The sequence below is a fragment of the Gymnoscopelus braueri genome, assembly GCF_963280865.1.
Source record: "Gymnoscopelus braueri genome assembly, chromosome: 13".
NCBI lineage: Eukaryota > Metazoa > Chordata > Actinopteri > Myctophiformes > Myctophidae > Gymnoscopelus > Gymnoscopelus braueri.
The window spans coordinates 28,214,550-28,241,526 of NC_137615.1; the positions used below are offsets into that span (position 1 = coordinate 28,214,550).

A 26,977-nucleotide genomic window follows, 5' to 3' on the forward strand; every position below is an offset into this window, starting at 1 on the left:
CCTGACTGACTAGTAGGCGTTTACAGCAGACATCCTACATTAGCATTAGTTCTTTACACACTCTGTGTCTTTACAGTCTAAGAGTTAAAGTAACACTGACTGAACATACTACCAACTTACCAGGAATATAATAATTATAACGTAAGCCCATATGTATGCCGTGTCAAATCAAACCAATAATTTCTTGAACACCAGGCAGCCTTCTGTCCTGTCATCTGGTGTGTGTACTACACATGTATGTTTTCAATTGGTGTGAGGTAAGCCAGAGACACTACCACTACACTACTACAGTGCTACTACATGAAGGCAGGATGGGCCACTACTATGTTTCTAGGAGGAGAGAGGAGATGAGAGGACAGCTGGAGCCAAGGGCATCGGATCAGTTCTCATGGCAGCGAACATATGATGTACTTTCACTTGATGTACATTCACTCTGTCCTTGAGAGGCACTGGGCATTGTTAATTAGCCTCCCTGCCTCAGGGGAGGAAAAATAAAAAACTATATATAACTATATTCACGTGTCACAAGGATATTGCCCCCAGGAATTTGAATGACTCTACAGTTCACAGTGAGGAGTGACAGAATGAGAGGGGCGGTGTTGGGCTTGCGCTCTTCCTGAAGTCCACCAGCATCGAGCAGTGAGTTCCAAGTTGTTCTGGCTACACCAGGTAGCCACATGCTCAACCTCCCACCTTAGGCAGACTTGTATCCATTTGAGATTAAACCAGTGTGGGTTGTGTCGTCCTCGAACTATAGGAGCTTAACTCATAACTGATAATCTGGCGCTCAGTTGGAAAACCTCGGACAATGATTAATGCCGGTGTGATAAATCTCTTATTTGACATGGATGGAGTTAAGGCAGATGGACAGAACAGATGGGCAGAGAAGAGGAGAAGGGCTGAATCTACTGTATGTGCTATGATTTTGGTTTCTGTATTAAATTTCAGGTTGCTGCCACCACGTGACCACACACATACTTTGAACTGGAGAGACATAAACAAAGTATGACAGTGGTGTGTCTGTAGTCCAGAACTAGTTAAAGGCCTTGAGGCTTGTGATGGGGAGGACACTGTTTTTAATCACTGAAGCAGCATGGAACATCCAGGTAGCCAAAGTGAAAGAGAACCGATGTCCTCTTCAGTAATCAATCATCATGCACATGCTCTTGAGCAAGACACTTAATCCTCCGATTTCTCTATTGGAGCTGCTCCCCGCGAAACAGTAACTGTAAGAGAACCTCTATATCCACGTTTGCATAAAATAAATGTCCTGAGAAACGAGGAGGGAGGGGTAGGCCTATAGGCCAAATGTTATTCGTATTGTGAATGCTTCATAATATACTTTTATATATTACACTGAATAGCAACAGTATTAAGGAATATTTCAACAGTAATTTCTGAAATTATATAGATAGATGAGAAATATATAAACTATATATATACACAATATAGGCTAACACTACATCTAGGGCAATTCCACTTTGTAGAAGGAACTGATAATGCAGTCTTTCACAAAATCATTACTTGAGGTGAAAGTATCATTACCATATCATGTAGGAAGCACCGTAATCTTAGTTATTTTTGTTGTTGTTAATAAAACATCAACTGGGACACATCATCAGTGTTGTTACCTGGAGTCATTGGGTGTTTCAGGTCTTGCAACAGACACCCTACTCCAGGCGACCCGACCGAGGCTGATCAGACCCCGGCCTGTGTCCAAGTGGCATGCTACTGCCCCAGCTGTCTCTTGGGGGTAGTTAGAGACAGTGTTAGGGGTTAGGGTTAGCCTGGCACTAGCCAAACCTACAACGCGGATCCACTCTCACATGTGTGAATGGTATACGTGAATCCACGCCATCAGTCCGCCCGATGCCAGGCCAGGTTAGTTTAGATGTTGCTCTATACTGTATCAGTGCCTCCACATCATAATAGTAAATGCTATAGGTGCAGACTATTTGTTTTTATATTTGGTAGCCTAGGGCATACCCACAGACTGGTTGTTAGAGGGTGTCAACAACTTGGGATGCCCAAAAAGGAGGCAAAAAGGCTGGCAAAGTACTGTGCTGTCTCTGCTATAATTGAAAGCCACTACATGTGGATGGAGTCGCTGTTACTTATACCCATATTATGCCATGATTTTGTGAATGTAACCTTAACTGTACCTTTAATATTTGTGTATATTGTATGCTCTCCTTTACATGAATAAATCGTTCAAGTGTGTGTGTGTGGGTGTGAGTGTGCGTGCGTGTGCGTGCCTCTGTGTATGTGATGGTTTGTGAAAGCGTGCCCACAACTTTCTTCCTGGGAAGTCAGGAGTCGGTTATGCAACTAGTTGCCACGGCGATGCTTTGCCTGCATTGCATTGCATTCTGTGCACAGTGGTGCTATAAGAACTCTCCCCGTTTTGAGGTGAGTTGCCGTGCCGACAGAGCTGCGGGGGCCTTTTCTGTCGGTTAGAGACACCGCAGTAGTGTCCGTTACCTCCGTTATGTCTTCGCCGTTAACTACAGGCTCACATAACAAGCAATGGGTCATTCAAGACAGAGCGAGATGCAGGGAGAGATAGCATGGCAGTAGGAAGGATGTTTGTAACTGGGGATTGTATTGTTCAGTGTAGAGGGGATGATTGAGGGATGAAGATAGCGTGGAATGAGTAGGAAAAAGAACGCACTTGTAAAGGTGCACCTCATCTTAACCTCCCTTCTAATCTCCCAGTGAACCAAATGTAAACATATATTTTGTGTTGTTTAAATGGAATGGATGACTTTATATTGGCTAACAGTAAAAGTGTGTGATAGCATGCATCTCTCACATCAGCTGTATGCTCTACTATATGGTACACAGATGGTGTGCATCTGACTATGAGAGATTTATATGAGAGATTGAGGTAGAGACAGAAACAGAATGGGGAATGTAATTTAATGTTATGAAATATCATGATATGGAACATTTTCTCATTTGATTGTATCCTTCAACTGTGCAAGGGAACATAATTTACTTGTAACAAATTAGGCTAATCATAAATCTGGTTTCAGGAAAGAAATATAATGTATATGCAGTATATAACACATGAGGGCACTACATTGTGTAGTCATGATAACGCATTGATCATCAGATGATCTTTTGATGTAAGATTTCATATGAAATAAAAATTAATCATCCTCCTATTATGAACTTTGGCATTACAATACATAATCTTCTGTGTTTGCGTGGGTGTGTGCGAGTGTGTGTGTATCTTGCATTGTGTCTATATTATGTGTCTGGGTTTTGTGTATGCATAACCTTACAGGACTCTTTGAACGCAAAAAATTAAAGATGAAGATAAAGTCAAAAAATAAAAGTTTGAAGAAATACAAACTTATGTATGTGTTTGTTCATTTCCTAGGTCTGTCGTTTAGTGTCACTCTCTCCACCTGGTAACCATGGAGACCCAGTCAGGGGACGGATCAGGATCAGATGACTCCGCCCCCAGCCCTCAGAGTGAGGCTGTGGCCTATGAGCTGCAAGAGCTGTCCCTGCAGCCAGCCCCTAGCCTGCTGCCAATCACAGAGAGGAAGAATGGTGAGTGACCACTAATCATCTGGCCAGCTTTGTAAGTGTGCTGCGTTAGTGTACCGGAAGTTGAGAGCTGGTTAAGTCCCGGGAAAGACGCACTGTGATTGGCCAGTAGTCACTTTGAGTGGCAGTTGGGGCAAACGCAGTCAGTGGGGCAAACGCAGTCCCCACCAATATTATTTACGATTCTGTGCCTATGGGTACATAACTCGGACGGCACTTAGTGGGTCGTCGCGGGCACTCGCGCCTGGAGGCGCTCGGGCGCGACTCCTCGGCCTCAAGGTCTGCTGAGTCGGCGCGCCTCCGTCATGGTCCAAAACTATACTTTATCGGCGAAAAAAAGTAGTTGAGGATTGAAAAAGTTCTCTCCCAAGCGGGAGTCGATTCCAGACTCCCAGTGGTAGTGGATTGGGAGTCTAATGATTAGCGAGGTGCGCCACTGAGGCTGGTACCGAGAATGGGTATTTGGGCTGTATTAGAATGTGACGTCCTAACTCTTCTATTGTAGAAGAAAGAAGTCCCCGCCCGCGCCCCCGCCCAAAGACTGTGCACTTACATATATCGCCTGGCCTTCACTGCATAGAGCCAAGCATAGAACATAGATACCTTATTGGCCGCTGCAGTTCATTGGAGCGATGCGTTATCGTGGCCGCCATATTTTGTGGGGAAGCCGTTCCTCCTACTGCATGTATGCCCCATGTATGTCTACTGATGCAGGAGGTCTCTCCACAACTCGCCAAATCCTCAACTGATTTTTGGGTTTGTTATAAATGACAGACATGTATGATATACGATACTTTGGTAAATTAAAACGTGGGTTTTCATACCAAAACACCTTATCGTACATAGATAAGTATCAGTAATGGTTATAAAGCAGAAAAAAAGTTTTAGTCTCAGGTACTTATATCCAACTCAGGCATATTTCTTGCAGTTGAGGTATGGCAAGCAATTCCCCACATAATATGGGGGCGGTGTTGGCGTTATAAAACAGTATAAATTGACATTTGAGACAATGCAGTAACCCACAGGCTCTGCTGACAGGCAGACTAGGCATGATCTGGATGAGCTATTGAAACTTCACAGAGTTTAAATGACAGTACATTGATGCAAAATACACAGGACAGCATGAAAATGGCAGGCAGACAGACAGACATTTGGAAAAAACAGAATGGCAAATAAACAGAGCAAGGGCAATATATTGGATTGCATAACATTACATTCTGATTTGTCTTTCTGTCATTTTGTCGGTGTAGATTCAGATACTGTGCTGTTCTATTATTTTAGGGTCACACCAAGATGGCAGCAGCACTGCCACAGAACTATCGCTGTGCCATCTAGCGGTGATGCCAACTTAAGAGTTTAGTCTCTTGGTATGGAACCTCTTTGATAGAGCGGTACAGTCCCATGGGATGGCAAATAAGCATTTGTAGGCATTTTTGCCCTTTTCCCTGCATTTTTGTGATCCTGCCCCCAGCCCTTAACCCATTTTGGGGCGGGAAGGGAACCCCTATTTGTAACTATACCTTTCAGGACGGGAACCCGTTGGCGGTCTTGTTGCTTTGTACAGTATACAGCAACATACATTTGTTGTAATTTTTGAATAAATATTTGAAGTTTTTCTGAAAACTTAGGTCAGGATTTAGAAGGCGTTTTTAGAATCGGCCTCAGGTCTATATGGGTTAAGTTGAGAATCATTGCACACATCATCACACTAACATCGGCCTGTACCATCTAGCCTCATGGGAACAATCTATCTTCTTTTTTTTTCCAGACCCAAGGGGTCGGCCTACATGAGGCTTTGTCTGTCCCCCTTTCGTCCATACATGGGCATAAAAGGGACCTCGGTCTGTCCCTTTCGTCCATACATGGGCGAAAGGGACAGACCCAGGGGGTCGGTCTACATGAGGCTTTGTGTTTCCCTCTTTTCCTCTTTCCTGTCCATCTTTTCCTCTTTTCTGTCCCTCTTTTTGATTGGCCAAGCTTAGCGTGACGTAGTGCTCTGATCTTATAAAGTGGTTTGTAGGTGTGTTCTGGGTCTGGCAGAACCAGGTCTCCTGGTCTTGTTTTTAAACATCTGTTTATTGTAAATTTTTTTTTCCTCTCACACAGGTATTTGTTGCCAGACCCAAGGGGTCGGGCTTACATGAGGCTTTGTACCTGTTTCGTCCATACATGGGCAGGGGCCATTTGTCCTCCGGCCCCAGCCAAATTTTTTTTTGTGACGTCCCCTTTCATCACGAACTATTCATGACATCATGATATACTATATTTGAGGGTTAGGGTCCCTGGCACTTAAGGGCAGGGCCACGAAGCTTGACACTGTGGGAACGATGAGGAGGAGGGACATATGACGTATGACTCCATATTAGGACCAATTTTAACTTCCATTATAACATTTAAGCTTACATATTTCAAAATCTCTATAAATTACACAAATGTGTGTGGGAGTGTGGTGCCCAGTGGGAAGTCAGTCGGATCAGCAGTTCTATGGTTGCTATGGTGATCACTTGACCATATATGGGAGAACGATGGGCATCTGCTTCATGGATTGGACAAACGTCCCATGATGTTTGTGCTGATGTACTTATACAAGTGGTCTCACACACAGTAGAACTCCATTCTTTTACAGAAGTCTGAGAGAATCCTCTTTAAGTTCCTGATGTGTGAAATGATGCAGTGGACCGTTCATCTCAATGAAGCACCAAATAAAGACCGTCTTCATGCTTCTGTTGCCGTGGGAAACAAGCTTTACTCCTTTGGAGGGTACGGTGATCCTCAGATTGATGTGTACGTCTTCAACACAGTGTCTTTATGCTGGAGGAAGTTACCACCGGTGACAACTGAAAGAGGAGAACGTCTCCATGACGTTCCCTACCAGCGCCGGGGCCATACAGTTGTACTTATAGAAGATATAATCTACATCTGGGGAGGAAGTAATGTATACAGCAAGTGCTACAATGTGCTTTATGCATTTGATGTGGACACACACAGATGGTTCAAGCCTAGGATATATGGGACTGTTCCAGAGACGAGGTCCAACCACTCAGCCTGTGTCTTGGAGAAGATCATGTATATATTTGGAGGATGGACACAGAATGAACAGAATGAAACTAATGACATCTACAAGTTGGACACCACCACAATGGTCTGGTCTTTAATAAACACCAGAGGAACTCTGCCACCTGCTTCAGTTTGTCACTCTGCCACCATCATCGGGACAAAGATGTTTGTGTGTGGGGGCTTGGGGGTGCAGATGGCTGTCCACAACAACATCAGAGTATTTGACACAGAGACAAACTGTTGGATGAGCACGCCTTCTGCACAACTTCCAGAAGGATGCTACGATCATTCAGCCTTTACCTACAAAGGAGAGCTGTACATATTTGGTGGACGTAACCACCATAACTGGAACCCAAATTCAAATGATATGTGGAAATTAAATCCACAGACCTTCTCCTGGAAGAAGATTGATCCCAAGGGGAAAGGCCCGTGTTCAGGGATGTATTGTATGTGCTGTTGCATGGTGGGAGATCGTATCATCCTCTTTGGAGGATATGGAAAATCTATTGACCTGTACATATTAGACTTAAGTCCTAGTCTGAAGACGCTATGCAAGCTAGCAGTTATTCAGTACAGTTTGGAGCAGTGGGAACTCCCACATAACATCAGGTGGGAACTGGCAGCCATGACTACCAACAGCTAAATAAATACACCGTGAAAACAACAACAAATCAACAAGAAAAAATGTAAAAGAATAGATAGCCCACAAAATAGAATAATGAAGGAAAGCAGGACGTGGATCTGAGATCTGAGACCCTTCACAAAATGTAAAATAATATTCACAAAAAAACAACATGGATCTACTTTACTGCCAGTGTGCACAACAATGTGGTGCAGATCTACAGTAGTTACAAGATAATGTTTATGTGCAGATCTACAGTAGTGTCAACATAACGTTTATGTGCAGATCTACTGTAGTGTCAACATAACGTTTATGTGCAGATCTACAGTAGTGTCAACATAACGTTTATGTGCAGATCTACAGTAGTGTCAACATAACGTTTATGTGCAGATCTACAGTAGTGTCAACATAACGTTTATGTGCAGATCTACAGTAGTGTCAACATAACGTTTATGTGCAGTTCAGCCACAAAGTGGTTTGTTGAACATGCTGGAACAACAGTGCCGGATACCATAACAACATGTTTACCTTTGGCTCCCTTCACACCGATGTAACACAATGTAAAAAATAAAAACAACAAGAGGGAAAGAGACAGACAGGCTGGAAGCCGAGGACAGACTGGAAAACAGACAGACAGGTAAAGAGGCAGACAGGCTGGAAGCCGAGGACAGACTGGAAAACAGACAGACAGGTGATAATAGGCTGGCACACAATCAAATCCTCAGTGATTATTTATCTACATCTAACTGTGAGAGTGTATACAAATGTAACCAAATGGACCCGTAATGTCCGTACACTCATACACCACACTCACACTGTTAACACATTCATAGCCAGGTATTAATTCATGAATTAATCCGCTAATGCCAGTGGTTTTACCTCATTTTGAGTCTTTTTGACAATCCACAGATTATTATTTTTTTTTTCAACCCGTATGTAAACAAACAATGTCTCGTGGAAAGACGAGCGAGGGAGCCCGTTTCCTGACAAAAACAGTACTGGTTCACATTTCTCATCGTGGGGTCCGGGGACCCCAGGGGGTCCTTGAGGGGGTTCAGGGGGGTCCCCAGCTAAATGATTAATAGTTAGAAACCAAAAGGACTTTTACAGGTCTGGAAGTCTGAGAGTGTATAAATGGAATTTAGATTCCAGAAAAATAGGTATATTGTTGTTGTCGGGCAGAAACCTCTTATCTCCATATTTGTACTTGTGTTTTTTCGTAAATTAAATCGCCTTACTTGATCATCCTACAGCGTCACACAAAAGCATCAAAAGTAGCAGATCTACAAGCTCAAATAGCAGTGTGAAGCGACACATTTTGAGCTTGTAGATCTGCTACTTTTGCTATTTTTGAATTTGAATCGTGAAAATGTATAGTTTTGAACATAAGAGGTTTCTACTTGACAGAGAATATATGAGAGCGAGTTCCCCTCCTGTTCTTGATGATCATGTTTTTATGTGGTTTAGTTTATTCTTTATTAAACACACTTTAGCAGACCTCAGTGGATTTCATCCTATTGAGGATCCTTTATATTTCTCAGTAATGTGAGCAGAGACAACACACCTCAGAGACAGCAAATAGGGTCATGGGATTGTTCTTCAGTACACTTTATTAAAAAAATAAAAAACGCTTGTAGAGCGGACACATTTATGTTTTTCTTCTTTTTGCCAGACCCAAGGGGTCGGGCTTACATGAGGCTTTGTACCTGTTTCGTCCATACATGGGCATGGTCACTTTGTCCTCCGGCCCCAGCCAAAAAAAAGTCTGTCCCCCTTTCGTCCCCTTTCGTCACGAACTATTCATGACATCATTATTATGTCACAAGTATGTAGTTAAGTAAAGCTCATCAGCTCATCAGCTTCATTCTGGGTCTGGCAGAACCAGGTCTCCTGGTCTTGTTTTCAGATATCAATAACAGGATTTGCACAGATAAAATAAATACAATACAAAATATGAATGAAATTAAAAAGACAAAAATAACATGGGACAAGAAACAAAACAAAGGCATACATAACAGAACAACAACATACATAACTCAACTAAACCAAACGACAAACAAGCAACATGAGGCTGATGATGGCAGCACACACCCGAAGGGCAAAACGAACAGCATCACAATCTAATATGATATAAAGGCATACAACAGGTACTACCACGGGGGGCAACACAACATTATATTCACTCAATTCAGCTCATCGAGTAGCCCAAGAATAGGTGCCCAGATCTTCTGAAATAGGGTCTCCCTATCAGTAAGGGTGAACCTTATCCTCTCCAGGTGCAACACTCCTCCCAGCTCCTTTATCCACATATTGATTGTCGGAGGTTTCTCTGATTTCCAGGCCTGGAGAATTAGCTTCCTGGCTAACAGGGTAGATAGTGAGATGGCCTGACTTTCATATTTATTGTCTTAAGTCTTTTGTGAAAACAAATATTTGTTGGCACCAGGTGTGAACTGACAGTCAGCCAAATGAGAACAAAACAAACGATAAAAAACAACTCTGAAACAGTGTGTCTTACTTGCAATTTAATTATTTGAATAAAATACATGATAACTCCCAGTTTGATGGTCAGGCCAGACCCTGAACAGCGGTGCATCCTACTGCTCTTAAATTGCATCCACTTTTCCTTTTCCTTGTACTGTACGTCTTAGTCCCTCCCACCTAGGAGGTAAGACACAAGAAAACGAGGTGAGGATATAGGAAATGTGGAAATATGTTTTCAGAGAAATTAGACATCTTTTCCTTCCAGATGATCAGAGATCTGGCTGCCGTATGGTAGTATACCTGCATAAGTAGTATTGGCATTTGTAGAATCTGGTGACTGCTGAGGTGTATCGCACTCTTTTGTGACACTTTTGCGGATAGCCTCTGGAATTTGTTTGAAAGGGAAGAGGCATGGGATAATGCCTCTTCATTATGTTCAATAATGTTAGAAACATTTTTCTGGCGAAAAAAAGATGAGACTAATTTAGTTATTTTGTTAGCTAGCTTTTGCTATCTCTCATACAATCTGACATATCTTCTGTTTTTGGTACTTCCTGTTTTGCTGAATGGCTACCACCACAGAAGTCAAATGTTTTCACTGCATGTGGCATGAGAAATGCAGCACACCTGAGCCAAAACAGATCTGGCACTTTTTGTGCATTGGTAGTTGCAATGGAGAAATACTCCGGAATGTCCGGAATTCAAAATTACAAAAGTATTGGCATCAAATAAACTTAAAGTACCAAAAGTAGAAAGTACTCATTATTCAGATGGTCCAATTTCACAAGTTTTCAATAAAATGTATACATCGCGACACATTGTGACCTTGTAGATCGGCTATTTTCAAATGGCGGAAATGTGTATAGGGCTGAAGTGGTTAATGTATGTTTTGTAATAATAATCAAAATCTACAAAGTAACTAGTAACTAAAGTTTTCAAATAATTGTAGTGGAATAAAAGTATAATATTTACCTCTGAGATGTAGTGGAGTAGAAGTAAAAGTACTGAAAATTGGAAATACTCCAGTAAAGTAAAAAACACCTCAAAATTAGTACAGTATTTGAGTTTTTGTACTTAGTTACTTTACACCACTGTTGGTAGACTCTCTCCATTGAAATGAATGACTTCTGCCACATGGACCGCAACTAGACCATGGTCTAGTTGCAATTCCTGTGTGTAAGATAGAATCAAAGATGCAAGGCCCATGCAAATGTGGTCAACGGTGCAGCGCTGGCAACGGAGATGAGTTGAATTAGGATGAATATAGTATATATCAGTGGTTGTGGTAGCGGCTGGTGTTGAAATAACCAATCACATATCCCCTTTTCCATCCCTTTAAAAGAAGTGTGTTCTTGCTATGACTCTCTGCCAATTTGGGGTGGCTGGCAGGAGCGTAAATTATTTGGGAGCATCTATGTTGTGAGCTTATATTAGTACCATGTGGATGTGCATACAATCAGCAACCTTTCTTTGAACAATACATTTTCAATAAATATTCAGTCACAGGTTTGCACGTAACACAATTGGTGCTTTTATTCAGACACATGACAACAAGCATTTACCTACTTTCTCAATGCTTCCGTTATCATCCATTTTACATTTTGTTTCCTTGTCAACACTCCAAGCTTTGCGCAGCATTATTGGCTTATAAGCCAATATGTTGTGCAGAGTTTGCTCAGCCCTGGGCTATCAGGCAGAGATGGTTTCTTTTCTCCATTCCTTTGGGCATTTCAATTGCACAATTATGCCCAGTTTTACAGTAGGCCTACATTTCAGCCCATAAACAACTTTGGAAATCAGATCTATTAGACAAAATTACTTTGCAATCCACTTGTTTCAGCTGTGCAGATCAGCCTCACTTTTGTACATTCCATTAAACAAAGAGTACACTCTGCAGCTACAGTTGTGTTCATCTGTTCATTCTGTATAAAACACATGCACACAAGAGGTGTAGATAGCCTAGTTTAAGCAAATATGTGATTGAAGTTGCCTAGCCGACCATAGCCTACAAAACAGCCTAAGTATATGACAAGTTTTCAAAGCATTTGTTTATAAAGAGTGAGGATATGCCTTCAGTATTCTGATTATCCAACAAAACTGTTGTGCATCATGACACACAACAGTTTTGTTGGGTACAATGAATTAACCATTGCCATTTGTGGGTTAGAATGCATAATATGCATTAATGCATAGTTGGTTCCTTTTCTTTTATGTAAAGCGACTTTAGGTATCTGCTATATAAATCTGAGCTACTATAATACTTTGTTATTACAAAAAAATATTACTGAAACACATTTTCTTTCCAGCTTGAGGGATTCATATAAAGGTTAAACAGACCAGCATAACATACCGTACATTTGGTGTGATTTTGGAGAGGTCTATTTGGGTGCACCTCTGCTATCTACAGTAAATGATAGACAAAACACAGTTACACACTATGCTACAGTATACAGTATATGCCATTGACGAGTCAGATGGTGCCTCTCCTACATCAGGTCACAGCGAGTCACTAAAACACCAAACACATGCAGGTGAGGGGAAAAAAACTAAACTGTGCCTCACGAAACTGGCCCGCACGATGGCACGCTTCACACCAATGTGCCTGTTCCAAAATATGGCCCTGGGATTAGAGAGAGATTAGGGAGAGACGAGGTGGTGATAGAGACAACATTTTGATTTGAGAGTGGAAGATTTTGAAGCAACATATGTGTTGAGCAGGATAAACAATTAGAGTAGATCATATGCAGTTGGGTGGATAGATGGATGAGTGGATGAATGATTGCAGGGATGGAGAGGCCTTGGATTCTTTCCCCAGAGACATGAGAGACGATGAGTGTGACAGATGGAGAGACATGAAGACAACTGTGTGTGTGTGTGTGTCAACTGTTTCCCTTGTGCTCTCAGAAATAGTCTTTAGATGGGTATACAGTTGAGAGAGAAAGAAATGAAGCGGATGAGAGAGAGAGAGAGAGAGAGAGAGGGACTTGACTTTTGTCTTAATATTTTGTGAAACAGTAAGTCCGTAACTCCCAGCACTGCTTGCTGGGAGTGTTTACATAGCTGACATATCGGGGCTGCCCCTCACATTACCTCATTCTCAACAGCAACGGCTCTTCACATACACACACACACACACACACACACACACACACACACACACACACACACACACACACACACACACACACACACACACACACACACACACACACACACACACAGAACACAAACACACTTAATTCACTCAGAGTAAATTGTATTGTACACTCAGCTCTTGAAAGCTGGCCCTCAGCCTGACCCAAACACTTTGCTGCAGACGCCAAGGCTCAAGTGTGTGTACGTGTGTGTGTGTGTGTGTGTGTGTGTGTGCGCGCGCGCAGTGTCCATGACATGTTGTATGGCTACTGCGTTAGCAGAGTATTGATACCATGTCAATTGGGCTCTACAGCTTTCTGTTACCATTTGCATAATGTTAAAACACAAGTAGCCTACCTGTGTGTTTACATACAGTACATCTAATGTGAGTGAAAGAGTGTGTGTGTGCGTGCGTGCATGAGTGCGTGTGCATGCGTGCGCGTGCGCATGTGTTTCTGTATGAAGCTGACAACATAATTCAAGTAACACTGAACTCTTTAGATGTTTGGAGGAACCAGTACTGAATCAGTGCAAACAGACATACATACAGTATTATAGCTATGTCTTCTCTTACATGAGATATGCTCCCACCTTCTGGTTCAACTGAGCACTACACACCCAGCCTCTCTTAATAATATCCCTCAAATAACTATGCCTGAATATTTGTTTTTAGTTTTTCACCAATAAATGAACTAGCATACTGTATATTACATGAATGTTTCAGGAGTGGCTGCCCACAAACTAATAGTGTATGTGTATCCACTCAATGTGCGATCTGTTGGACTTCAGTTTCAGTTCCCTTCAACCTGGATCAGTTTCAGTTCCCTTCAATAATATGAAATGATTTGTTTCTTTATGGGAGTTTATATTTTTGTATGAAGTGGTTTGTATAAAAGAGTTGTGGAGAGATGTCTCAAACAGACTGCGAGAGACATTAACACAGAATATACACAGAATACATAACCTGACCAGTCAGGTTATGTATATAGTAACTAGCTGTGTATAATGCGCTGGCGTGCCTTTCTGTTGGTAACCCTAGCACCAGTGTGCACAGGTGAAGTGTGGCTGGATATAGCCCTGAGGCCAGCTGCCCCTGCTATTTAAACCAATGACGGGGTACAGGGGTTAAGAGGAGAGGGGGTTGGTGATAATGGAGGAGGGAGAGGCCGTCAGCATTTCTTGGTTCGCCTGGAAAAAGGTGCTGGGTAAGGAAAATGGGCCACGGGTGGCCGGAGAAGCAGGAGCACAAGCGAAATGGCAGTGTAGGGGGGCTACCACTACAAAGTAGGGGTGAGGGGAAATATATTGTAAAAGAGGGTATTTCGTCCAAATTAAGAAAGAAAAACATTTTGGACAGGATCTTTAAGTGGAGCAGATGGGGGACAGTGTAGGGGAGGGTCATAGAGTGGAGGGTAGGGAAGTATATTAAGGGTCAAAGAAGTTGTCATTTTGAAGCCAGGAGAAATTAGTTGATGAGGAAATAGGGTCAAGGCTAGATGGGACCTGATTTGTCAACACATTCTCACAAAGGTTAAGGTTAGGTACTGTTAGTATTGTTAAGTTTAGGCATGGGTTTAGTGAGGTTAAGGTTAGCTTAAGGATCTAGGGAGAGAGAATGACATCAGCTTGGATGAAAGTCAGCTCCCATCTAGCCATGGCCAGGAAATATGGTATGTTATGAGTACAGAAGGAGGTTAAAGATCAAGATGTGGTGCCTTGCATCTTGTCCCATGGAGCCAGTAACCACTGGCAACCCGGTGTCACGACGTGTTGTGATTCCACAGGTTGAGCTTGCAGATTGGCTATTTTCACCATTGTACGACAAAGTATAACATAGGGCTTAAGTGGTTAATAGATTGGAGGTTCAGAAATCAGGCCACAGGCATTAACATGCCCTCCGTATTACAAGTATAGATCCAAAGACATCAGCTCGGTTGCTTTTAAGAGAGGACAACTGTGTGTTTTATTATGCTAGAGCTATAACTGAACTTCCTGTGATGTGGGACAGCAAGGTTGTTGCTGGGGTGCTTTCTTCAGGGTTGAGACAGGTTTTTGACCAACACACACACACTCGTGCACACCCAGTGCTTAATTTGTAAATGATTAGGTGCCGGAGCTCATGAACCTGTTAGTCCCAATGTCCCTTTCCTTTGCAGGAAGGGACATTGAGGGGAAATGTGAATGCTAAATTAATAATAAATAGCCTAAATAAAAACATATTGTATTGTATGTGCATTTGAGGTGACGGTACGATTGATTGATTGAATATTTTATTAGACAGAAATGTAAAAACAACACGAGTACAGTAAAACACTTTGTCTAAAAGGTCAAGGTCTTAACCAAAAAAGTCCTTGCGGTCTTGTTTCCATTGGGGTCCTAGGTATTCAATTCATCAACATATAAAATAGCACCAAACAATTCAATATCATCACATTATTAAAAAAACACTATATGTACAGAGTAGGGAGAAAAAAAGGGGGGGGGGTCGTATGTCTAAAGAAGAAGTGATAACTACCCCCCGCTTTGGTCTCCTGAAAGGTGAATTTTCAGGGCTGTTTTAAAGGAAGCCAGCGATCTACATTCTAGAGGTAGCGGAGCGCGGGATGCAGGTTCCGGAGCCGAGCTCCGGCCAGCTCTGGCATTAATTAAGCCCTGTTTACACCATAACATATTAGTAGTAGTACTATTGACACACTAGTATACACAGCAGCTGCTTTTGCAGGGACCTCTGACCTTATCATTATCTTATAATTTCCTTCAGTGGCATCACAGCCATTCCTTTTGAAAGAATCCTTGAATACCTCCCTATCATCTTCTATAGGGGTAACTAAATAGGATAGGTCATGTGACTTGCACTAGGAGGACTGGCGAAAGAGGAGACTGTTAGAGAAATGTAGTGACACACTTGGCTAAGACCTAAACAAAATGAGCACATTTTCAGATTGTTAGGACAAGTTCATTAACCCCCCTGAGCAAGATTCTGGTGCTAGTTATTATATAATTGAATATAATAAAACATGATGATGTCACTGACATCTCCTGTACCACTTCTCCTAGGCAGTACATTCGGTGAAGGGTCATGGTCATGGTCATGTGACAGGCATCTGTGTTCCTGTCCTTCTACCTGGAGGTGTGAAAAAAGGGTCAAAGGTCACAAGCGTGTGACCATGTGTTTGCAAAGTTCATAGGGTGACTCTGGAGCAGCTACAGCTCGCGACAGTGTGTTTTTCTATCTCAGCTATATGGGTCAAGACCCAAAATGACTAAATCACACAGTGAAGTAGGTTGTCGTTGAATTGGCTTTGGATGAAATGAATTGAACACGAATAGAATGTACAACTACAACTAAGCCTTATAAGATACAGATACAATGTGCTTCCCATTCGCATACATAAAGTGAAAGGCAAGAAAATGCTAAAATGTAAGAGCCGTTTGTTGATATCTTACATGGTCAGATAAAGACATGTAGTTAAAAACCAAAACAAAACAAAATACTTGTGAGTTAGCAGCGGGGGCCTAAAGCAGGGGTTCCTAACCTTTTCCACGCCAAGGACCCCCACATAGCCTTAGCCTCTGGCTGCGGCCCCCCTATTGCAAAGTGGCTTTAAAAAACAAAGCTTTCCAATATTCCCCCCGGCAGCCCCCCTGGGTGCAACAGCCACCACTTTTGAAAACCTGTGACCCAAAGGTTAGATGAGCATGTTTGTGGCGAAAAGAGGTTAAATCTGGACGGGGGAGGTGATTGAATGAGCAACACTGCCGTCTCCCTCAATACCCACCATCGAGCAAGGCACTTAGACATGAGCCGCTCTAGTGGAGCTGCACAGTGAACAACATTACATTACAGTCATTTAGCAGACGCTTTTATCCAAAGCGACTTACAATAAGTGTATTCAACATAGGTAGGGTACGAAAACTACTAATCACCAGAAGTCTTTAGTGCATTTTCTGCTAAAACAAGCAACCAAGAGTATACTTAGCGCTAAGGTAAAAGTGCAATATATCAGCTACCTATTTCCTTAAACAGATGAGACAAAATAGCTAAATCAAATGAGCATGAGCTAAAACAAATAAGTGTATCGACTAAACAAGATCCAATAAACAATACAACAATAGAAAACAAGCGTTCGTACAACTAGTTAACAACAAGTAGGTCAGGCAGAGAGGAAGGGTAGTGTTTCCTGAAGAGGTGGGTTTTCAGCCTGCGGCGAAATATGGGCAGTGACTCTGCTGTCCTAACATCAGTGGGAAGTTCATTCCACCACTGTGGGGCCAGAACAGAAAAGAGTCGTGACCGTGTGGATCGGCCAGAAGGACCCTTGAGTGACGAGGCAATCAGTCGCCCCGAGGTGGCAGACCGAAGTGGTCGGGCAGGGGTGTAGGCATCGACCATAGCCCGGAGGTAAGAAGGAGCTGTTCCTTTCACTGCCCTATAGGCTAGCACCAGGGTTTTGAACTGGATGCGAGCCGCTACGGGGAGCCAGTGTAGAGAACGGAGAAGGATGGTTGTGTGGGAGAACTTGGGGCGGTTGAACACCAGACGAGCCGCAGCTTTCTGAACAAGCTCCAGAGGTCTGATGGCAGATGCCGGAGCACCAGCAAGGAGGGAGTTGCAGTAGTCCAGGCGGGAGATGACTGGATGAGCACCTGGGCTGCCTTCTCCGTGAGGAAGGGGCGAATCGTCCTGATGTTGTAGAGGAGGAATCTGCAGGACCTTGTCACTGATGCGATGTTTGCCGAGAACGTCAGTTGATCGTCCAGGGTCACACCCAGATTCTTCGCAGTCCGAGTTGAGGTCACCACAGCATTATCAATGGTGATGGCCATGTCTCGGTGCGGACAGCCCTTCCCCGGGAGGAACATCAGCTCGGTCTTGTCCAGGTTGAGCTTCAGGTGATTTGTCGACATCCACTCCGAGACGTCAGCCAGACAAGCAGCAATGCGTGCCTCCACTTGGGTATCAGAGGGGGGGAATGAGAGGATCAGCTGGGTGTCATCGGCATAGCAGTGGTAGGAAAAGCCAACATTATAAAACTGTGGTCACACTGGGCAGCTCGCAGATGTGAATGTGAATGTGAACATGTCTAACTGTACGAGTGATTCAGGGCGTTGCTTAAAGAGTCATGTTACCTTGGGTAAAAGAAAGGATAAAAACCAAAAAGATTACTCTTCCATGAGACTGAAAATAATATAAAGGAAGCTTTGAGTGCCCAGGGTACAAGGACATGATTAAGCCCTATTATATTTTTGGGGGGAATAGCTGATCTACAAGCTCACAGCATGTGTTGCTGCATCGTGGTGCATTTAAAAAAAAAATGACCACATGCCCAAAGTAGGAGCGCCAGGTAGAAAGTGGTTAAATCTGTCTCAGTGGCTAATGATATTATTATGCCTCCACGGGTGACATATTGTTTCTGGCTGTCTTTCCGTCCGTACTGTACTTCCGTCCGTGCGTCCGTATGTACGTCCCATTCTCGTGAACACGATATTCTCAGGAACACATCCAGTTGGACTGAAGGATGAACTGATTAGATTTTGGTGTTCAAAGGTCAAGTTCTTTGTGACCTCAGGGCCATCCCATTCTCTTGCATCTAGCAGAAATGTCAAATAAATTCTTATCAATTCTAATAATTAGACTTTGGTGGTCAAACAACAATGTCACTGCGACCTCACAAAACATGTTTCAAACATCTCAGTGTATATAGCTCACGCCGTGATATGTCAGAACGCCTGGAGTTGATATTCTTTACACAAAAACATCCATTTAGACTCAAGGATGAACTGATTAGAATTTTATGGTCAAAGCTCAAGGTCACTGTGAGCTCACAAAACAGGTTTCATACATTTCAGTACAGTATATATAGCGATAACTTTTATTGCATTCCTTCAACGTCTTCACTACAACATACAGTATATCTTAATGGTCTGGACACTGTGGAGTGACATGATGGGTGTAAACCGCAACTGGTTGGCAGAGGCATACAACCTTCAAGTGATATTTCTAGTTGTAACCATGAGTGTAGGTTGAGCTGTTTACTAATACACTCTAATATATAGCTACATCATCTGTGTACCGTATGTGCAAGGTGTGTGTGTGTGTGTGTGTGTGTGTGTGTGTGTGTGTGTGTGTGTGTGTGTGTGTGTGTGTGTGTGTGTGTATATGTGATTCAGCAAATATTTTAAACCCTTAGCATCCCTTACGTTTCCCAACTGTATTGGCTGACATGAGCCTATGCTTTTGCAGTTAATTCTTATACACACATCCATGCTCCAATGCTTTTGCAGATACATACTCAACAAGCGCACACATACTCACACATGCACAAGAACGCAGGATTATCCTTTCCAGCGCATGGTTGGGGGCCTTATCTTTAGCAAAGTTGGAATCATAATTCTGGTTCGCATTTACCCACCTTGGCAAAGTGAGCAGCGCTTTGCCTGGGGACATTCCACATTTATCTCACACACACATACAAGCATTTTCTGGCAAACACTCCTTGAATTCTTTTGTGTGTCAGTCAGTCTGTCTCTAAATTGTTTTATGTCCAGCAGCCTGTGGGAATGCTTACTCATAGACTCTTTCTGTAGTGGAGAAAAAGGACAACATTTCCCTTAAAATAGCAGGAAAATTAAATATTCAAGTAAAGAAAATGTACCTCAAAATTGTTCTTAAGTTCAGTACTTGTACTACTTAGTAAATGTACTTAATTAGTAATTACTTTCAACCTCTGTACATCACCCGCTCTACGCAAAGTTGAAGATGAGAGAGGCCGCCTGTTCATGTTAATGCTAACTGACAGATGAGAAAAGGACGCTTACTGCTTTCACCTTGAAAGGGTTCCTCTTCCCCCTGTTAATGCCATGTCATATTATCCGATGTCGCCTCCTGACAGACCCTTTAGTAATGGGGATGAATGAAACTGTCAACAAAACGGAGCTGGGTGTATTTTATGCTGACAAGCAGGCAAGACGGATGGGGAAAAAGAAAGACACGTCTCGACAGACAAAGAAGGGGAAAATTGGGCAGAGGGTAGGCATACAAAGAGGGCAAAAAGACAGACAGGTACTGTGTACTGGTAGATGGACAGACTGTCCAACAGACAAAGACATGCAATAACATAAACTCATAAAGCCTGATTTATACTTAGTTTCACGCCGGTGTTGTGCACCGAAAATAGCTACACTGACAGAAACATTAAGTATTTGTTTGATGTTGTCCTAAATTGCATTGTATGTGTTCATGTTGGGAGTTTGGATTTCCTGTCTGCACTACAAGTTTAACTTCATGGACAATGAAGTTGACCTTGACTTTGATCAAGAATATACAGGAAGGCAGTGAGGCTGCTTGACAGGCAGGCGGCTAAACAAATGGGTAGTCCACTATTAGACTCTTTGACAGACAGACAGACAAATGGGGAGTCCACAATACTGTTTGACAGACAGACAGATAAATGGGTGGTCAGCAAGACAGACTGATTGAAACATTGTCAAATAAATAGGTACAAAAGAGACAAATCAGAAATCCGACCAAACAGTCAGGTAGGCATGCAGGCATGCAGTCAAAGGGTGAGAAGAACAACTGCAGCACGTCTAGGTGTGTGTGTGTGTGTGTGTGTGTGTGTGTGTGTGTGTGTGTGTGTGTGTGTGTGTGTGTGTGTGTGTGTGTGTGTGTGTGTGTGTGTGTGTGTGTGTGTGTGTGTGTGTGTGTGTGTGTGTGTGTGTGTGTGTGTGTGTGTGTGGTAAAAGTAAAGGGTGCATTTATATAGGGCCTTTTAACCAAAGCGCTTTACATAGATTGTGCATTACATTCACACACACATTCATACACCGATGGCGGAGGAAACCATGCAAGGCACCAACCTGCTCATCAGGAGCAATTAGGGGTTCAGCGTCTTGCTCAAAGACACTTCGACACTAACTCTGTGTGTGTGTTCGTGCGTGCGTGGGCGCGCACGTCTGTGTGTGTTAACTAGTGGGATTCTAGGCCTGATAGTTTTGTCTCCAGAGACCGAGGCTCACACAGGTGCTCCGTCAACAATGTTGACACCACTGAGCCCAGATCAGAGGTGCAAAGTGAGAGGAATTTGGTTAGAAGGAAAAGGGGGCTCCGGCCCAGTGAGCGGGCGCGTGCGTGAACGGTGTACTACAAGCACTGGCGTGCGTTACTGTGCGCCTGCCCTCGTCTGTCAGCGGCAGGATGACGGAGTTGAGCAACAGCTGTGACAGACTGCCTGATCACGGTTTCGCAGACATCTCACACACACACACACACACACACACACACACACACACACACACACACACACACACACTACACACACTACACACACTACACACACACACTCACTTCCAACACACATACACATACGCACACCTCCTGCTCTGTCCGTCTCCTCCTTGCAGCAGATACATTAGCAGCTCTTTTGAAGGTGTAACCTACTGTATGTAGCTAGCTTGTTCTACATTCAAACTAGTTACTAGTTACTGTTTTCTCTGACCACTTTTGGCCTTTATTTCACACAGAGGACTCATTTTTTATTCATTCATTTTCTAAGAAGAAATCTGCTCAGATGTTCTTTGAAGGAAGACCACTCACATGTTTTGGTGTTGTGAGGACAGCTGCATTTTGGGCCCACAAAATTACTTCAACAAATTTACATTTATCCTAAAAGGCAACCACCTCCATTCCTCAACTGTACAACAGTATCCAGCAGCTTTTTCTTTCTTCTTTTTTGGGGCACTGACATTTTGTGACTGGACATTTTTGTGACTTTTTAATATTTGCTTTAAAGTTTCACAATTCAAAGACCAGTCCAGCACCTCGAGTTCACTTGAACGCAGCCCTACCAGGAAATCTTGCAGCTTTTGGATGTTACATTTATTGTATGTCTTGGTACGTTTTTGGATCAAAGCTGCTGCATCTCATTGAGAATAATTTATCATTCTGGACTGAGTCGCCATGCTGGACCACATCGACACAACCCCTTTCAGACCTCAGCCAATAAGGAGCGCCATGGATAAGAAAGCTGTACGGTTTGAGCTGGAGCGCCAGGCCTGTCAAAGCCTACGACAAGGTGGGGTACCTGTTGTATGTCGTACCTCCCATGCACATGTTGCAAGCTCTCACACATAAACACTTTTGCACATTTTAATTCTTATAATGTGAATGGCCTCGGTGTGTATTTTGTGGTCAAGGTATGTTTGGCTGCACCTTTGTCTTTTCTGGTCTCAGAGTTCATTTTTATAACACATCTCTTGCACAGAAATGGTCACACATTTCATAAATGGAATGGCGTGCCATTGCCACAGTTATTATACAAGATGTGAGGGTTTCATTTTGATTCTCTACTTTGCTTTGTTTTGATCAGTGTTGTGCTAGTTACTGAAAACCAGTAACTAGTTACCATTACTAGTTACTTCATTTAAAAGTAACTCAGTTCCTTTACTAGTTACTTACACCAAAAGGTAATGCGTTACTGTGAAAAGTAACTTTTTAGTTAAAGGGCTCCCATTATTGCCCTTATAGCCTTCATTTCAGTACTGTTATTGCATTGGAGAATAATACAATCTGTTGATCAACTTGACATGCATTTGCATCACTGAACTCTGCTAAGCAATGTGGTCTATACCAGGGGTCGCGCTATAGGATTGTAATCTGCTGGTCCTAATGTCCGGAATGATTCAAATTTATCAGACATCTGATAAAAAAATACCGGTCATAATTATGTTTAAAGGTAGGGTAAGTGATATTTTTGGGTTAAAACAAAAAGTATTTTGTTAAAAGGTTAAAGCACTATATTCTGATAGTAATCATTGCTATAGAGTGTTTGTTCAGTAACAGGAGTCTCCCCGTCTCTCCAGCTCTTTAATAAACAGAAAATACATTTTCCGGTAGGTGTCAAAATCTCAGCCAATCAGGAGAAAGTACCCATTCTTAAGCTTCATTTTTATAGTGTTCCAGTTCCAATTTTGCCTGCTCATTTCTTAGTGTCATCACTTCCAATTTCACTTGTTTAATCTATATCCTGATTGAGTTCTCTATCCTGATTGGATAAAATTGGAAATGAAGCTGAAACTGAAACGAAAATGCATTTTCTGTTTAATAAAGAGCAGGAGAGACAAGGAGACTCCTTTTACTGAACAAACACTCTATAGCAATGAGTACTATCAGAATATAGAGCTATTTAACACTTATTTTAACCAAAGAAAATCACTTACCCTACCTTTAAGCCTTAATTACAAGCAGGTGCGTAAATACAGCCTAACACTTAGGCCTACAGCATTATATTTTGGATTGAGCTATTTGAACATGAACCATGATGAACGAGTAATATACACATTTTATATACAGTAGCAGGGTCATCTTGCACAAATACATTAATTACCTACACTACCATTTGCGCCTGGCAATCGCTGCTTCTCACCCATTGACTTGCATGTTAAATGATGGCTTTTCCCCTAAAAAATTATCGATCATTTCAGGAGTAAGAGCTTCAAAATATCTTCTAAATCTAGTCAACAAGGCCTGCAGTAGTCTATGCACTAGAAAATGTGCATGACATTATTTCAATAAACAAAAAACATGGGAAATGTTAGAGGGAGTAATAGCCATGGATACACGGCCGTCGACTGTCACGACCGTCATGGATGAACTTCAACCTGGTGTTTGCACTTTCTCCATTTATGGCCCGTACATCTACATAAACGTTCATATTTCAAATATAAAGTGCTTATCCCATGGCCACGGATGTTACATGTATATACGGGCTCTCAGAAGTACCTGTATCATCCGTATTGTTCAATAAAAAGCATTTTAATCTGATTGGTGGCCATTTTCTCCATATGCTTTCAACTGAGTGACCCTATCGGTTGGTAAGGTGTATTGCACTCCAATACATTATGAGAAAATGGCCACTGATCGGATTAAAATGCTTTTCATTGAACAATACAGAATATACGGGTACTTTTGAGAGTCCCGTGCATAATTGTAACATCCGTGGCCATGAGGTAAGCACTTTATATTTGAAATCTGAACGTTTATATAGATGTACGGACCGTAAATGGAGAAAGTGCAAACACCAGGTTGAAGGTGATCCTTGACTTTAACAGGAGTTTTCATGTACCGCAGGGACTGCAGTAGCAGTTAATAAATTAGACGAACAAATGAATTAATATACTTTAACGTGCGGAATCCGAAACAGGCAGCGCTGTGATTCTGAATTTTGTTACGATTACGGTGATTAGTAGCCTATTATTGACACCACCTGGGCGAGTGAGTCGTGTAACTTTCCCGACGTTAAGCTGTGTGTGTTCAACAACACAGCCATGAAGCCTTGCAGTTTAAGTGCAGATTTCAGCTTGGGGAAAGCAGCCTCCAACGGGTTTGGGTACGTGGTTCCAAATAAGTACATTTACTCAAGTACTGTACTTAAGTACAATTCTCAGTCACTGTTCGCCTCGCTGTATATATAAATACTATATAAAAAATAACGGAGTAACGCACCATGTAGTAACGGTAACTGAGTTACTGAATTAAAAAAAGAATGCGTTAGAGTTACTGAAAAAAGTAACGGCGTTACAGTAACGCGTTACAGTAACGCGTTACTTGTCCCAACACTGGTTTTGATAACACTATTATTAAACAATTTCCAGTAAATTTTAAATGCACAGTTATTACAGTTGGAATCAGAATCATGTTTATTCCCAAGTAGACCTACGTGCACCTGCAATTTGACTACCCCAATCAATGGTGCAAATGATTCTTCAGGTTCACAGGGTTGGTTGGTTGAGGATGCAAGGTTTTGTTGGGGTTCGCATTTTAATTGACTCCGGTAAAAGTTAAAGTCACTCATAAGAAAACTACTTGACTCAAAGTCTGTAGCCACTAGCTAACATTAATTGTAATTATATCAAAAATATATTGTGTTAAAATGTGATTAAGTATAAAAAAAGTAAGTGCTGTCATAGTGCAAAAAAAAACTGCCAGAAATCGTTTCTCTCTCCAAGCTTAACTTTGATTTATTTTTTATTTTTTTCACTTGAAATACGCTTGAAATAAAGCCATAAATGTGCAATGTTCTAATGATGATTTCACAATGTCTACTGTCCACTGAAACCTACTTGTAGTATTCTAAGATGGAAAGAAAATCCCAAAGATTTACACCTGAACTGTGTAAAAACTAGAAAGAGGCACTCAGTGGAGCACAAATCTCTGCGAGGAGGAGCACCACTACTGTCTTTATGGTCCATGTGATGACATTGTTGCACGTGTATGAAAAGCCACAGGGCAATGGGGGAAAGGCTATGATGCTGATCGTTAATGCCTTGTGTCAATGATGTTTAAAAAAAAAAAAAAATTGTATCGAGTTTTTCCCATTTTAAAATACAAGACATACAGTAGCACGCAAGGAACGCAGGACAAAAAACGCAAAACAAAATACAACAAAACAAAACAAACCCTAATATCGACCCACCCGCCCTCGCGCCAGCCCTGAGGGGAGAAGAACAGACTTGTAAGCAAACATTTTAATATATAAAAAAAGAAAACAATTTAAAGGAGCTACACCATGAATTTTAACTTGTCCTTCTTTTTTGTGTGTTTCTGGTCTCCCCTACCTCTCTTCTATCCCCAAAAATACCCAAGTTTGAGCACTCAGGCTTTCACAGCATATCTGGGGTTTTATGTAAATTGGTCTCAAAACAGGCCAACTGATTTGCCCCCGCCTGTGACGTCACATGCGATACCTACAAAGCACCTACAAAGCACCCACACAGAACCAGGAGATAACATGCATACAAACTGGCTCAATAGCGCCACGTTCCAAATAAGGACAATGTGGTATTGCAGGTGAAAGTGCTTTATAAGCCAGAGAGAATTTAGTTGGAATGAGTATATCTGAGGCTTGATTTAGGCTCAAACCTTTTGAAAAACGTTTGAGGGACATAAACAATATGATATTAAATATTGAATATGTGTTTAAATGCATGGTGTATTCCCTTTAAGAGTATGTTGTCAATGAGGTTTGTAAATGAGAGTGGCCCCCATATCTGTGCAAATTGACATACAAATACTAAAGTACGTATAGCAGCTGGGAAAAGCACAGCTGATTAGTCACTCTATGAAAGAAATACAAACTAGGCAATTTAGAGAAATGGCAAAGTGTGGTTGGCCAGATGCCATTCCTGGGTTTCAGTCGTCAGGACCCGAGGAATGTGTGGGGAAAAAATTGCGTTTCCGCAGTGTATGGCTCAACTTTATGCATTTGTAGTGCCTCCTATTGTCAGAACTGAAAGTGCTTTTAGATTTGCGCTCTACGGTATATAGAATGAGCAACCCCGGACAGGTGGCGCCATTTTGTGAGGTTTTCAGCTATTAATTTCAATGGCATGACGTCACGTTCTCTTTCTTCTACGTAATGCACATTTGGGGTTGATTGGACGTGGTGCTGTTCATAAATAAATAAATAAATAATATTACATATTTATTTTTATATATATATATATATATATATATATATATATATATATATATATATATATATATATATATATATGCGTTTCCGCATTTCCGCATATGCGATTCCACACTTGAATTTCTAAGATTTTCTAAGATTTCTAAGATTATAAGGAAATTGACGTATATATATATATATATATATATATATATATATATATATATATATATATATATATACGTCAATTTCCTTATAATCTCTCTTCAAACCTGAGTAAGTCCAGAAATTGTTCGAAATTCAAGTGTTAGTAATAGATGTCAGTACTGAGAAAATATAAACATATTCACGAATTGGAGATACGGTCCAGGCCTTGCTTTCACCGGGTGTCATTCAGATCTATTTTCTGGGTGGAGGTGTTAAGTGGATCTCTATGTTATGTGGCTGGGCTACAGCAGGAGCTGAGCCAGCACAGACATAGCACACCACGAGGACGTGAACTCAGGAACCTGGCCCTTTGGCTGCAAGAGGCAGAGGCCTTGAACCAAAGAACCTGGAGAGAGAGTTCATTACTGTGGGGACCGATTTAGTAATGGGTGACACAAGGGCTGGCTTAACCCATTAAGACCTGAGGCCGATTCTACAAAATGCCTTCTGAATCAGTAGTTTT

The 26,977-nt window shown here is 42.0% G+C and overlaps 1 protein-coding gene across 1 annotated transcript in view; it reads left to right on the forward strand.

Moving 5' to 3' along the window:
• The window catches only part of LOC308099129 (myocardin-related transcription factor A-like), a 73,050-nt gene that overhangs the window by 1,636 nt on the left and 44,437 nt on the right, over positions 1 to 26,977 (forward strand). Inside the window, exon 2 of the mRNA XM_080447737.1 lies at positions 3,386 to 3,561. Coding sequence (XP_080303863.1) covers positions 3,423 to 3,561 — 139 coding nt within the window. The 5' untranslated portion in view covers positions 3,386 to 3,422. The remainder of the gene's footprint in view (positions 1 to 3,385; positions 3,562 to 26,977) is intronic.